Raw genomic sequence first — 16104 nt, 5'->3', positions numbered from 1 at the left:
GAGCTTTAAGATTGATCTTAATGAAAAGCGCTTTTAAGAAATACATGTAAATTATCATCATTATTGATCATTAGCAGTATTGGCAAAAATCAGTCCAAAAATTGTCCTTCCCTTTCTAGATCAACCTAGTATCAGAAATATAATTAATCGATTCAATAAAACAACCAGGATGTTTTAAACAAATATTAAGGTCAGATGTTTGAAATGATGTTTTTTTTATTTTAATAACATCGACTGCTATCGATGTCTATAGTATCGATATCATCAATGGTCGGTCAGACCAGGATCAAATTACAGGGTGGCCACTGTTATTTGACTTGCTTACCCCCCCCCCCCGACTATTCCCTAGCATAGTTTTCCCTGACTCAGTCAAATACATGACAATAGACTGAAACTGATTATACACGCGATATAGCATTCTGAACAAATTTCCTTTATTTCTAATTTTTTTTTTTTACAAAATCCCCCGACTATTCCCTGACTTTTTAAGAAAAGAAATCTCCCCGACTTTTCCCTCATTTCCAGGTAAGTTGCCACCCTGATTACTCTGGTTAGCGCCCGTCTCATGCATCACAATGTACCAGATCCAAATCTGCACGTAGATATGAAATTAACAATATTTGTGCCATCATTTTAGTGGAACTGAAATTTAAAAAGGCGAGCATTCGCAGCCCCGCTCCCTCCACCAGAAATGCCTCTGGGAATGACATTCATCATGTATAAATAGTTTAAACGTTTCAATATCGTAAGTAGCTCCGTAATCAGTAGATGGGTACGATCAGAACCGAACATCAAAAAGCCTACACTCGCCCGGAGATGTGAGCTAGTATCTCGAGCGTTGAATGATCGAAAACTGTAAAATGGAATAGTTCGACAGTTGTATCGCGGTAATCACATTACCCTGATTGCGGCCGAACAACGACCAATCATTGATATTAACTACAATTCTCCGCTGGGATACTGGTCGGTTTAATGTCGAGCGTTCGACGAACTTTACTCTCGGCAGAAACGACGCCGTTTCGAGGAGACGAACAACACGCAGAGACACAATCGGAAATACGATAATCAGTCGGCAAGCGATGCATCGTCGTGCTAGCGGGACGCTGCTTTAGAACAGACCGAAGCACGATATAAAAAAACGGCTGTTCAATAGAGGATTTCATCACACAAGTGGTGACATTTTCTACCGATTAAGAAGGATTATTTACGAGCTAACGAAATCCGGATTTTTACCGACCGTCGAAAATTTGCTGAGATTTTTGTCGCCGCGACAGGGCAATTTATATACAACATAAGACAACTGACTAATAGAGTTGATCAATACATCATCGTTGTTGATTATCAAATAAGGATAAACATGTCTGAGAAATGATCGGCCGTAAGACCGTTAAAGGTCACTTATTACTCATGAACGCGACAAATCATGAATAGGACATTGAAAACTGAAGACGCAGTCGGGCGCTACGAATGTTTCGAAAGGTAGGGTCTTTGTTCTGTGACAAGTAGGACCGTGAAAAAATTAATCCGATTTAAGTAATATCTTAATCGTACTGCGGTACTGGTTTCATAAAGCAGGTCAAAATTAAATATCGTAAAACATCCAAGTTTTATGTTGATGTTGAGTCGGTCGATTCTACTGATACGGACAGAACTCTTAAAGAGTAACTCTTCTAAGTCAGAAGTCATTAACTAACAGAGAAATTGCCACGAATTTACTTCAACTACAATATGGAGGACGCGCGTAGCAACAATAATACCGCCGTTAACAACGATACGAAAATGGATTACCGGTACCATAACAGAAACTACGAATTCGACAAAATCAACGAAATACTCAACGACGTCAACATAGTCGTATGTTGCTTTGGAATCGTGCTGAACATCGTGAGTTTTGTCGTTTTACGCCGCGTCGACAAGAACTCGCCGACGTCGCAGACAACGCTGTTGCAAACGCTGTCGATCGGCGACATCGGCTTCTTATCGTTTCACAAACTCCAGAACAGCGACGGGTTAGGACAGTCGTGTCCGATATGGTGCCATATGGCGGTTAACGGCGTCGTCATGTTCTTCTATTTCTTCTCGCGTTCGATGGTCGCCGTCGTGAACATCGACCGATTCGTCGGTATCTACTACCCGTTGTGGTCGTGGACGAACTGTTCGCCGCGCCTGGCGCTGTATCCGATTTTCGCTACAGTCGTCGCGTCGACCGTCGAAGCAGTCGTCAACACGCTCGTTCCGCACGACGACCTGACCGTGTTCGTGCACATCATAGTCTGCAGCGTCGTCGTCATCTTCATCAACTCGCGCGCGATTTTCCACGTCTACAAACACCGCGTCGACTCGCAGGTGATCGAAAACACGGGAACGGCGTTGACGAAACGACTGATTGCCGTGTCGGTCATATTCATCGCCTGCGAATTCCCGTTCGCGTTGACCGAGATCGTCTATCGGATTCTGTCGAAGTTCTCCGACGCCGCGTACAAGAATCATTTCACGTACAACGCGGCTTCGGTGTTGCTGAACTATCTCAGTTCGTCGTGTAATTTTTTGGCGTATTTCATAACCGGACGACAATTTCGCCGAACGCTCGTTGACAGCGTCAAAAGATGTTTCCGATGCCACAAATCAATGTATACGAAGAAGCCTATACAGACTATAAACGTTCCGTAGAATGTTGAATATAGCGTTTAACCACGAGCCTCAGTTCATTAGCGATGCCATTAGAAGCCCAGGGCCCAGTTCCATAGTCAAGACTTTAAGTCCAAAAGTGGTCTTAAATCTTAACAATGGTCTCGACTTGTTAGATTGGCTATCGAACTATAATGGTCTTAGATTAGTCTTTCGTCTAAGCTACGACTATGGAACCGGCCTCAGAGCCTTTGGATATTATGCAGACCATCTGATGGCTCTAAATGTAACAGTTTTCACCAAAACAGGTGAAAATCAACAATTACGCCTTTGAGGGTATTGTGATATTTTTGGTAATAGATCTTAAAATGAGTAGAAACTGCTGTCAAATGCCGGTAGTAATAGTTGTCAGGTCTGGTTATGTAACGGCCTGATCCGGACACTTTCTATAATGAACTTAACTTATGTTATCCAAATTCAAAATTTTGGGTCAAGTTAAAACAAAAACAGTGGAATGCAGGGTAATTCTAGATTTTAATGAGGCAATAGATCTTGACAAGGCACATTTGTATCTGTGACAAGGTTATATTGGATTCTTAGTTTAATCTCTAAAAAAAAGAAGCAAAAAGGTCCCACCCAAGAAACTCTTGAAAAGTTACACTTAATGCAATACGAGGGGTTTGTTTTCTTAACAGATCAATGGATTCGGTTAGAAAATCATGACCCTATTGCCAAATACTGAAATACAGTCTGGGTCCGTCACAAAGTGGGGAGGTCCCTTCCTTTTTTTTCTAGAAAAAGCGGTACATTTTTGTCCTTATTCATCGAGTCGCTACTTCATAGAGACTGTTCCGCACAAACGAAGCACGATCCGCAAAAGGCGGTGTTAGGCTACGAGAGACGCGCGTCCGTCCGTGATAGATCGTTCGCGGGATGGAGGTGGACGTATCGGCCGCCGAAAATCGAATCGTTTGTCTCATTCTATTTCCAACGCTTCGTCATCATTTATTCGCCCGCTGCTACGATCGTTGCCATATTCCATAACGCGGTACGCGCTGTCGGCCTCGTAGAGCCGACGCGACGTAGCTTTATTGAATTTTACCGAGAAGTGCTGATCATATTTATATATCGCGCAACGACGTTATGTTATAAATGACAATAACAATACCATCTTTATCCATCAAACTACTAGCGCAAATACAACGCATTTGTAATTTGTTATTTCCCTTCAGTCAAGTCCCACTAGTGCAATTACCATCAGTAGTCAACTCGGACTATACTGATCGAAATTGGTAATCTGATCAACTAGTTTGGACGATTACTTATTAATGTATTTATTGTTCATGCAAATTTGAAACTACTGAGTCATGGTACGTAATAATAAAATGTCATTCATAGCGCAGGTATCCTAAACGGAGTCCAGTTCAAATGCGCTTCAAATTGGTATTATTACCCCTAGCCTATTCCAGCATCAGTTGTATCAGTCATACTTAGAAATGACATACCTGGCACTATGGCTAAAATGAAATGATACCATTTTTCTAATCGCCCAGGTCATTTTGTAAATCGCAATGAAATTTGCAATCAGTTCATTTCTATAGCTGCCAAGTCTGTCATGGTAAGCTTGATCATGATCTGAAAAAAATAATGTGCAGGGTAAATAGGCAGCCAGCCGGGTCAACTTTTAAGCTCAGCAATGAGAAACAAGATACAGTCGTATCAATTTTTCTAGCCTAATATCTAAGAGAATAGAATTGTTGCTGATTGTCGCTGAATAGGATTTAGCTACTGTCAAGCTTAAGCTACGCTATCTTTATGTAAATGATGTTATTTAAAAAATAAAAAATAAATACTGTGTATGACACTTGAAATATTATAAATGTTCCTTATTTTGGAAATATCTATTTGTGGAGACCTGGGAGCAGCCGCCTTTGACTGGGAACAAAAACAAAGAAGCCCATCCTAACTACTATAGGTATTCTAGTTCGGGCTTTTGACTATCAGATCTACGTCAAACTAGATCTACATTACAGTTAAGCTATGTAGATGTACGCAAAATATGAAGTTTAATCCAGGACCGGTTGTATAGTCTGGTATTATCTTAACCCCGGGCCAGGTTTTATAGACTGATATTTATTTTTCATTGAGTTAACCCCCAGGTTAAAGATAATGCCAGTCTGTAGAACTAGCCCCTGGTTTCAACTCAATTGAAAATTAATTGAATAAATTAGTCCTCCAGGTTAAACAGTCTAAAAAATCGGCCCCGGATTTCTTCTCAAATCTAATCTAATTTTATCGGTCCCAAAACGATCCCAAGTCGGATCCACTTTTATGCGACAAAAATAATCTGGCAAACGAAAAATTTCGGACCGAACCAGATCAAATCCAATCCGGACTAAAACTGATCCAGTTTGGTTACAACGGTTCGATTCGTCCATCCACCAGTCATCATTTATCCAAACATTAAAAAAACCCGCCGATACAACAAGATCTATAGCTCATGAGTCCGTGAGGAATCCGTTCGCTGAATAATAACAGCGTAATTTTGACAGGAGGCTGAATATGAGGTTGGATTACGTGACTGTTGCAGTATTACTGCAGAGATTATATCAACATACTGACGACCCACACTCTCATGATTATTTCTCGTATGAAATGAGTAATGTATCGATCACGCGACTGGGACGCCGTTATTTTGGTGATTTGGTTATGATGCACAAGATTTTTCGTTCGTATTTTGAATCGAAAACTATCGGAGAAAAGAGTGAATTTCAATTAATGGTAATTAGAACGCTCGATTCAGGGTTGTCTGTTTATGGTTCTTTCTCATAGCCTCTCCTCTCCAAACAGAAAAAATCAGACATTTGGCGCAATTGACAATTACGGAGCACTGAGTACCAATACTTTAGTTTGAGATTATTTTGATGTTTCTTCTCCCCAGGGAGGGTTCAGTAATATACAGTATAAGATATAGAATTAAGTAATAAAACTCAAACTACGAGTGCCTCTGGTGATATCCATTGTGGGCATCTTCAAATTGGTAATTTGGGTACCAGGCCCGAGTACTGTATCTCGGGTGTTACTGGTACTGAGAAAACTGATCATACAAAATTGTCATGGGTAAGCTGAATGATACTTTAAAGCCTCGATCATACGGAACAATTTGGCTCGAGTCAAATTTAGGTCTGTGTCTATAATTAGACAGAGCGCTTACACCCAAACCACTCACTCGATACTAAACAATGCTTAAACAAAGCAAAGTGAGCCACTTCCAGAACCAATTGCAATTCACATGCAATTGACCCGTGCTAGAATTTGGCTCGAGCCTGGTCAGACACTTTTGGTTGGCCGGGCCAAATTCAGTCAGTGCTTATGCTGTGATTGTGGCTTAAGTGCGAGTGCTCATATTCACACCACTACTACTTGCAAAAATACATAGTATTTTTGCTACTTGATATATGGACCATATACGGTAGCAATATGGTTTCGATAACCATCGACAAAAAACCCATAATAAAAAGTAAAACTATCTGGTAGTTTGACGTTTCGACTCAAATCTATGAGCCATTTTCAAAAACTGAAAGTTTATATAAGACTATTGATATTGGACAGCCACTTGTCTATGGAATCCAAAATGGTTTCGTTAGATTGTATCAATTATCTCACATTTCCTGCATGACTTCATACCAAGTGAATAGAATAAATGCTGGTGCTTAGCCCCGGGGGGGGGGGGGGCATTTTTGATGGACAGTAATCAAGTATGTAATCAACAGAGGCACTTGTTGTGATTCAGCCACGCTTTGAGTCAAACTAGAAGTCTTTCTTTTAAAGTTGTGATTTGTTAGGTGGTCAATCATATTAATAACAAGTGTTTTATATAGCACTGAATCCAGCTTCAGCTCAGCGCACTTTACATAAAAGCCTCATTAAAGAGGAAACGTTTAAGTTGCCTCCTGAAGATTTCCAGAGGTGTTATAGACCGGAACCCTCCGGTTAGCCGATTCCACAGGGTCGGGACATTGACGGAAAAGTACTGAGGGCCGAAGGACTTTCTTTTGTTTCTAGGGACTGACAGTGAGATGAAGGCAGAATAACGGAGAGGACGACAAGGAATATGATTATGAATGAGGTCACAGATATATTTAGGAGCCAAATCATGTATGTACTAAAAGATGAGAACGGAAGAAAAAGAAAATGAGAACTTTGTACTAGATTCTTTGTTCAATGGGTATCCAATGTAAGACGGCCTGGGACACGAAATATGGATATGAAACTGCAGACTGTATCTTTTTTTAATTCAAACTCCGTCCGAACAATATTTACGTAAGGCCTTTTTGATGGACGTCCAACAAAAATCTTGTTTTTTTAATCTTCTTTTTATATCGGGTATGTGTTAATGAGGAAAAATACTGTTGCTGACATTTTCTAATCGTGTTTAACGGTGCATGATGAATTCCCGGAAAAAACGGTCGAAATGAACAAATAATACGCGGATGCAGTGAAATTGATGAATGGCGCCGATCCCTAAGTCAAACAAAACCCGCTATTTGCCGCCGCCACGGGCGATTTAATTTCATCAAACATTCACCACGAAATACGACGGCGGAAAGTTGAAATGAATAATGTACATCGTCATTAGAAATACATCGGCCTGTCATCTTTAATAGCAATTTATACCGGCGCAATATTTCAAAGAATTCATTCCTAGTTTTTCTTTGAATCCGAATGAATTATTCATAAAGATTACAGTAATTCGATCATCATTGTGTTGAGGATGTGCGTAACCAAACGAATGAAAATCCATCATACGTAATCCATAATTCAACAGTTGTGGGTGTCATTCCTGGATATTTCGAAAGGAGAAAATTTCGAAATTTCTAGGAAGCGTCGGTATCATTTTGATATCCCAATTACTGGTACAGTAGACTTCTTCTGAATCGGTTCTGTTTATCTCAGCAGGATCAGTAAACAATTAATTTGTTTGTTTTGTAAGCAAATCTTTATCCTAAACACTACCAAAACTCCCGTTTCTAATTTGGTAGCTACCTAATTGGGCAAAAAAAATCCTGGTCCCAACTATACCGATTTAGGATAGTCTATTGTACAACTGCAATGCGAACTAGATGAAAATTTCTAATTGCTTATTTATAAAAATTTAAGGAGTTTCGGGAATTTAGCTCAAATTAAAGGATCTTCAAGCACCTTTGACAGCATTTTCCATTTAGTTTTTTTTAGGAATCAAGGAGTCATAGGGACCATGTCCATGATTTTTTTCGGTCTTTGCTTACCTGAAGCTTCTTGTGTTTGGCTTTCTTGGAAAATTCGTACGCCCGATTAATGGAATGAAGAACGTTTTTATACTCGTACTCGGCACGCTCTTGGACGTCAGCTATGTTTAACCATGTTCTGCTCATCTAAAAACACAACCGTCACATTCAGTATAATGGTTGCGTCGGCATCCGGTTCCCGATCGTAAAATATTTATCGCCGTAAATATTGCATTAAAACCAGGTTTTACTTTTGAGTGAAGAAATAAAGTATTCTCTATATACATTCAAGTGATCGATAAAACTTGAGAGCATTACACAGCTTGTATCATCTGTAGGCCAGAAAATAGCATTCATTATTACGCACTACCGAAATTTCAGAAAATGATTACAGTAAACCCCGCTGAATTTGCATTATTTGGGAGCAATAAATCCATGTTTTAAATCTGCATTGAATACCATATCTTAATACACGCATATGTAGTAGACTGTGAAAAATATTCGATTGCAATAGATCAAAATCAGGAGTCCACGGGTCCCGACGATTAAACAGTGGTCTACTGTATCAATTTTTCAGTATTCATTTCACAATTTCAAGAGAAAATTTTGATTCTGTACCAACAGTGAAAATGATTCATTCCTAATAGCTCAACGCTATCAAATCTTAATCTTCCTCAATCTACATCTCATCCTCCCCTAGCAGGGATTGAAACCTTTTCGATGCCAGCCGGTTCAAAGTCCTGGAAACTCTGCCACAGTTCTAACCCCCACCCAAATAAACCCAGTCCGCTTAATGTAGTCACGCAGCACCGTTGATGTGCTGAAAGATGTAGTTTCATGCAGTGTCTAATTTGCAGATTTCAATTATCCCCGTCTTGGCGAAGAAAAGGGTAACCTAATTGAGAAGGTAAAGCTTTTGATACCCCAAAATACCCACTACACACCTGCCCTGTCAAGGGAGGGTGCCCGAATCTATGAAATTAGTTCCTCTGTTAGCTAAATCAATCATATCTAATCTAATACATATGCACGTGCACACACACACACCTGTTCGTAATTTCCTTGTTGGCACTTGAGCTCCTTGTTGTAATATTTCAGAGACTGTTCGTACTGCTGCGTGTCGCAGTATGTCATAGCTAATGAGTTATATATGTCTTTCATGTCTTCATCCGTTTTGCCAAGTGTTTTACCATATTGCAACTGAAATAGAAATCATAATATTAGAGTCCAACATTCCACATTATTTACCAGGGTAATGAAATCTTAAATGAAAACTCCAGTAAAAAATCTTTTAATATCTGTATGTGTTTGGAGCCTTTATACATAGATTTAGCAGAAGTACATTTTATCTCATATTTTTTTCCAAAAAGAGGGTTTTGAGTTAGTTAGGGAGAATTGGAAATCTTAACTAGCACTATGCTTTACAACAATGTGAGTAGAAATGAATGGTAAATTTTGGCACTGCAGACAGTTCCCGTTCGATTGTCACATAATCCACATTCAAGGGGCCAGTAATGAAAACAGATTAAGTTCAGGTTTTTGAGTTAGCGAATACATTTTGCGCAATATTTCGCAAATGAAATAGATAAACTTACCGTATTGCGGTAGTAGGTAATCGCTATGAAATAGGCGCCGATTTTCGCGGCGAAATCGGCCATTTTTTCAAAATCGACCAAACACTTATCGTCATTCGATCGATTCAGTTTATCGTAAAAGTTTTTCAGTTTGTGAACTGGAAAATCAAGTTGGCAGATATCGGTTAGAAACCGTGCATAATTAATGATGCAGTGCAACAATACAGCGCCGTTTCACCCCTTTCCAATCACCATTCATTCCCATTTTGCCCATATCGATTTTTTCGCCCCTATCAGGGTGGCCACTCTCCATCCATTTCAAAATCCCCTGAGTTTTCCATTTTATACCGGAAAATCAATTCCCTGAGTGACTGAGTTGAAATGTTAAAATTCATTCACTTTTCATTGAATCAGTTACTGATAAAGAAACACGTGGTCAACAGAATCAGAGTTTTCCAGGTTATTGGTCAAATTCGTCAATTCCCCGAGTTTTCCTTTATTTTTTCTGAATACCTGAGTTTTGCCACGGTGGTACCCCATTCAAGTAATAATCATCGGATAAAAAAATGAACATCCATCTTGACAATTTAGTTACAGATCAATTAAAGAAATGAAACAGTTTGCCCTCAGTATAGTACAGTGTTATCGATAAGAGCCAGGTCCAAGGTCCGTCTGTCGTTTGTAAAGGACCCGCCTGTTTTTTTCAAAACAGCTTTCATTTCCGGGACGGTGAAATATTATGGAACCCTCCTGTTTTTCAAAGCGACCTGGCTTGTTAATTTCTTATTGAAAACACTGAAGTAGGCGTAACTGCTCACATATAACAAAAACAGCGTAAAAGAGAATTACAACACGACATGGAATTAATTGATAAGGTAAAATGATCACCTGCTATGCGTAAAGTCTTAATGTATTTCCTATCTTCTTCTGATTTACAAATTTTATGACACTCTTTCAAACAGGTTTTGGCGGCGGCAAAATCTTCTAATTCGACGTGAATCTAGAAAACGATCACATGACAACCAACTACGGTATCACCTTCGAAATTTTAAGGCAGAAAAAGATTCTTGTCAAGTACCTCGAGACTTTGGAAAATTATGAATAAGGCTTCCACATTTTCAACACTAATTTCAATCTTTTTACTTCTAGACTATATTGCTCGAATATTGAATTACAATCTAGTGACATAAATAAACTAAAGGCTTTGCAAGCCTTCTTGACAATTTTTTGGCCCTTTTTTTTAATTTGGTGTTTTAGACATTTTTGCCAATCTTTTATCAAATACATGTATTCTCAAAACCATATGCCATCTATCCTTACTCCGAAACACTTACATGAGTTTGATAATACATGGTACATTCACTACGGTATGAGTGACACTTTTTTGGCAGGACTCATTTGATAGTACTCTGGTTGCTAGAATTAATTCTAACAACCATTAAGGGGTTGAATAATCACTGACATATTTTAAAGTTTTTTTATAAAAGAGCATGGCCATGATTTTATTTTATTTTTGGTGTAAATTCTTCGTGGACTTCATGGCCTAATGTGACAAACTAGACAACCTTGAAGCCCCATGATGCAAATAGTTACGAAAAGGCCTACCTTAGCTTTGAAAATCATTGCATCTTTTTTATTGAGAAGGTCTTTCCCTTTCGTACAACAGTCTATACATTTAATGATGGCCTGGATGGAATCGGGATATTTGTTCAGTCGAAGGAACATCGATGCCAGATTGAACTCACAACGCATTGCAATCTCATACAGGTCATGTTTACTGTTTAAACAAACAAAACGGAAAATGAAATAAAGTATCGAAGAAAAGTATACAATAATGGCAGTTAGGCCGACTGCGTGAACAGGGATATCTCTAGAAAAGATTTCGACGAATACAGCGAAACCTTTCAGTGTGTCTACAGTGCAGTGCGGTGTACAACAGTAAAAACATCGGTATCCCATTTTAGATTATTGTTCAAATTTTTAAGTCACATTTTTCTATAATGCATTCCATCTTTGTTATCAAGCAGTTTGCCTTATGATACGTATTTCATGGGTTTTATGATCAAAATACATGTATAGTTGACACTAAATCAGGTGCAACATACCAACAGAAAGTGTTCGGTTTACAGGACCATTCACACTCAACAGAGCTTTTACCGTACTATGTATAAACTTACTGAACAAGAGCCGAAGCCTGTCTATAAAGTCTTACAGATTCATCCGTATTTTTCTTATTTTCTTGTATAATACCTGAAAGAAAAAATCCATATAAATATCATTTAACAGATACGCTACTGTGGCAATTGAGGAATTCACTTGTTCGCTTATTTTAACTTAAGTAAAACTGGTGATCGAATGGTGGAATAACTGTTATACCTCATTGGCACCTTTGAAGCCTATAGAGGTATATTTCAGCAATTTTTTACCTAGATGAATTAGTTCATCAGATTTAGGCAGAAATTCAATGGAAAAACAATGGATATTCTGCAACGCCGTGAAAATATCAAATCATAAACACTAGATAAATTGACAAAATCAATGCTAATTTATAGTGTAATTTTCTATTAACAGTTGTAAGTTTGTAATTTCAGGGCCTCATTCTTCCGGGGCTATCTCAGACAACACCATAAATGTTCTTTTGTTTCAAAAATATGCAGGTAAGTTGCTGTTTGAACATAACAACAACTTTTGGACCTGCAGTTGTTTGCTAATGTTTGCTAAGACCTTTTTTCAATTAATTCGAGTATGGATGTGCCTCCCAGAATTCTGCTAAAATCATCAAATCAAAATTTTATTTTTTCGAGACCTCCTTCGTGTTTTCATCACAATTTTCAATTCAGTTTTAAGTAAGATTTTCTCAATCTAGTATCTTGCAAAAGTTATGTTCATCTCAATTCTCAATCTTAATATTTACAAACAAGTAAGTTTATTTCATTTCTTCCATCATTTGAATAAAATTCATCACAATTTTCATTCCTTTTTGTTTTTTTTCTACAGTCCTTCAGAGGTTTTAAGTGAAATATACTCAAATAAAAAAAATCTGTGACTTTTCTCTAGTTTGCTTCCATTTCAAAATTCTTATCACAAATCACAAAATTGTTTCTTTTTTATTTTCATTTTTTTTCCCTTCACCCTTCCACTTTTTTCTTGAAAAAAATCTGTCCTCCAAGTAATTTAGAAAAAAGACCTGACTAAGATTATTGTCAAACTGAGTTGAGGGAAGTGAGCAAGTTTGAGTATTCGCGGTGAAACTCGCTTACCTAAATTCAGAATCGATCTTGCTCGCATATCGTCGTAGTCTCTTACACTGATCGTATGTTTAAGATCGTCGGAAATTTCTAAACTTTTTTCGAAAGCCTCTTCGGCCTGCTGTAAACAAACGACACCCGCAGTCGGTCCCTTTACGTTTTCGTACCGACACAGATACGTGCGCCCGAGCGTCACCCACGCGCGCTGTTCTTCGGTCTTATTTTGACACGACCGCGCCAGGTCGAGGTAGCGTTTTTGGTTTTTTAACGCGTCATCGAAATACCCTTGTTCCATCAAACATTCGCCGACGCGCCTGTGCGCCACGGCCCGTCCGATTTCATCGCCCAGAGCCTCAAATAGATTCAGCGCCTCCTTGTGTTCGTCAATGGCACTTGTAAAATCACCTGAAGAATGATCGACGACAAAATCAATTATCGGTAACTAAATCGAGACCTGGATAACTTAGGATTGTCTGAGGTTATTCAAGAATCACAGGGTGGCCACTTTTCACCAATTCAAAAATATTTCGCTAGTTTTCCCTGAATTTTGCATGTTACAATGGAAAATTCCCTTTAGTAAATCTGAAAAATTACTTTTTATGTTTCAATCTACTAATTTTTCATGAATCGTGTATATTGATAAAGACACGTGTGGTTAACAAAATTCCCTGAGTTTTCCAGTTTATTTACGCAAAATTGGTCAAATTCGCTGAGATTTCCCTGATTTTTTCTCATTCCCTGACTTTTCGAGGTTTTCCTGGTCAGTAGCCACCCTGATTCAGATTAAACTTTTCAAACTGGATCTCTGAAGTTTTATTACCATTTTTGGAATATATTTCTCCAATGCAGTTACAATATTCAGCCTGTTCTACAAGGTTGCCCTTCAGTTCCACTTTCTTCTTCTCTTTTTGAAGACCTGTTTAATTTAACAAACAAGATCGCTATCATTCCTTTTCATTATTATCAATTTATTGTGACAAGTCCCTGTGGGATTGACGTGTTGTGTAAGGGGCTGGGAACCTGCATAATAAAGTTGCGAAAATATGTTTTTTGTGTGGCTGTATTTGCAGCGTCCTAAATTCTATATCTACGACGGTTTATATTGAATTTAGGATAATGGTCTAGAGGGGAGAGGATTAGTGTCAAAAGGGTCCAGAGGGTTAGGGTTAGGTTCCGTTTTACCTCGTGGGGATAGGATTAGGGAAAGGTGAAGCTATATGTAGTTAAAACATTCAAATGGTTTTCAGTGAGCTCGGTGGTCTAATGGTATGATGCTGCGCTAGTAATTTACTGCCCGGGTTTCGAGTCTCGTTCTATCCCCTCTATTTTCTCTAACTCTATTCTCCACACTTGCCATGAATTTGAAGTCGCGCACCCCAGTGCGCATGCGCAACGTGAATAAGCCAATCAGAATGAAACGTCGTAAATATAGCTAGGGTCGTCCGTCTATGGCGTCATAAAAATAGCCCGAGCGTTTCTTAAAAAGTTGAAGTTCACAAATGTGTGAATGAGTATTTCAACAAATAAGTAACTACTTGAGGTCTGAAGTGAATAGTAGAAATTAGCTTCCTAGTTAATTTTCATTCATTACCGGTACCTAATAAAGTAAGTTTGGGTGCAAATTAAGTTGTGTCATGGGCCTGCGTGGACATGAGATTACTCTGCAATCTTTTTGAAAAAGCCCAGCAAAGACCAAGTGTTAGGCAAAAAACAAGTTTCCTCCAGTTCCACGGCACTGGGATGACGACAGTAGCACGGACAACTGACATGCAACTGCGTTGTCAGGGCAGGGGTTAGTCAGTAACCTGTCTGTGGTTTAGTTTCACGATCGGATATTTTCACAAACCACAGTCAGGAATGGGAAGGTCATTTTTGTATGAAATCTTCGTCAGCCAATTTGACTGACGAGTAATTTGCCTGGCATTTCATTGTCTCTTAAGATATCCGTCAAATTTTTGTTGTAATCGACACACAACAGATTCGTAGTTTGTCTGATACCTATAACACCTCACCTGACGATCTTAATCCATGTGCAAATCGGCCGTAAAGTGAGAGTAAATTTCCGTAGAGTCAACAGCTGCCATTTTGAAAATTACTGGAGGTGCTGGCACCTGTGGACTGAGGCCAGGACAACAGCACAAACTAACGAAGCGAAACGACGAAATTGAAAAATATTAAGAAATCAACACTTATTCACATTTTTCTTTTACCAGAATTTATTATTTCATTATTTATAATGGAAAACACGAAGATTTGAAATATAGGTTGGAAAACCATCAAAAATAAAAATTGTCGTTTCGTCTTGAAAGTTTTATCTAAATCCTTGTAGGTCCCCTTGTCTTATCATGCCACATGTGCAATACAGAGAAATGGCGGCCAATGGCGAAATTTGTAAGGAAATTGATTAATTTCTCAAAATAATGTTGATTAATCACTCGAAACATACATAGACTTGGATTATTTCGAAAGCTACCTGTGTTAGTTTGTGAATTAAGCCATTAATTGTGGACTGAAGTGGATAGAAAGTATATTTTTGAAGTGTTACTTTTTTCAACCGTGTTTTGGTCCTTGTCATCCCTAACGTTGGTATAAGCCCATCCGATTATAAAAAGCTTACCACCAACGATTAGGTAACTAACTAGGCAGGGGTCAGATTGATGAACTCTCTCTGAAATTTACCTAGCCTTATATTCTTTCATATCGTTCTTATGATTGGCTTACCAAATACCCAGGATTTTTCATGATTTCCCCAGATTTTTAACATCAAAGACAGTACAACCACGTACGCGGCTGTCATCGATCAGAATCTGGTCCTGCCCTCCTCAGGACAGTGTAATTTGTATCTCACTCTCAGCTCCGACCCTGTATGTACGTCCAGCCAGACTCTCATCCCCTGTGCATTCTTACTTATCACTGACACGGCATTACTGCCGTTAGGCCTTTAACCCAACTGAAAAAATACTGACGTGTTATCTCTTTTACGCTGTCCTTGTTCATTTTTAGTCAAATTTACGAATATTCTGGTAGGCCTACTGCATACTTTACGAACTTAGCTTTTCAATTCAATTCAATTGATTCAATTCTTGCGCCACTAGACTGGCAACCAGTCTAAATTCAACACTTGCCAGAGCCTATTTGTATTATTATCGGTTCGAATCCCAAACATTTTCCGTAGTAGGCGGCATTATCACCATTTCTACCATACAACACCAAACTATCGTAACCCTTGCATTTTGATAAACTCCTACTTATCTGTTGCCTAGGCCTAAGGTAGGGTCTGAAACACGGTCCCGGCCGCGGCCGCACACGTCTTAAACACATGCATTTTATGCATACATGCAGTATTTATGTTAATCTGACCACCACGAAGAAGCGGCTCAATATTTC

General features: G+C 38.8%; 1 protein-coding gene across 1 annotated transcript in view; it reads right to left on the bottom strand.

Annotated features, from left to right (window-relative positions):
• Positions 1–15730, bottom strand: part of LOC141902072 (tonsoku-like protein) — a 29145-nt gene extending 13415 nt beyond the window's left edge. Inside the window, exons 1-9 of the mRNA XM_074789714.1 lie at positions 15684–15730; positions 13538–13633; positions 12730–13122; positions 11647–11719; positions 11075–11246; positions 10358–10469; positions 9491–9627; positions 8943–9095; positions 7917–8042 (exon numbers count right to left, since the gene is read on the bottom strand). Coding sequence (XP_074645815.1) covers positions 7917–8042; positions 8943–9095; positions 9491–9627; positions 10358–10469; positions 11075–11246; positions 11647–11719; positions 12730–13122; positions 13538–13633; positions 15684–15714 — 1293 coding nt within the window. The 5' untranslated portion in view covers positions 15715–15730. The remainder of the gene's footprint in view (positions 1–7916; positions 8043–8942; positions 9096–9490; positions 9628–10357; positions 10470–11074; positions 11247–11646; positions 11720–12729; positions 13123–13537; positions 13634–15683) is intronic.
• Between the last annotated feature and the right edge of the window lie 374 nt (positions 15731–16104).

The sequence above is a fragment of the Tubulanus polymorphus genome, chromosome 3 (assembly GCF_964204645.1).
Source record: "Tubulanus polymorphus chromosome 3, tnTubPoly1.2, whole genome shotgun sequence".
NCBI classification, from domain to species: domain Eukaryota; kingdom Metazoa; phylum Nemertea; class Palaeonemertea; order Tubulaniformes; family Tubulanidae; genus Tubulanus; species Tubulanus polymorphus.
The sequence above is the reverse complement of the archived record's forward strand: the minus strand, read 5'-3'. Positions and strand labels throughout refer to the sequence as shown.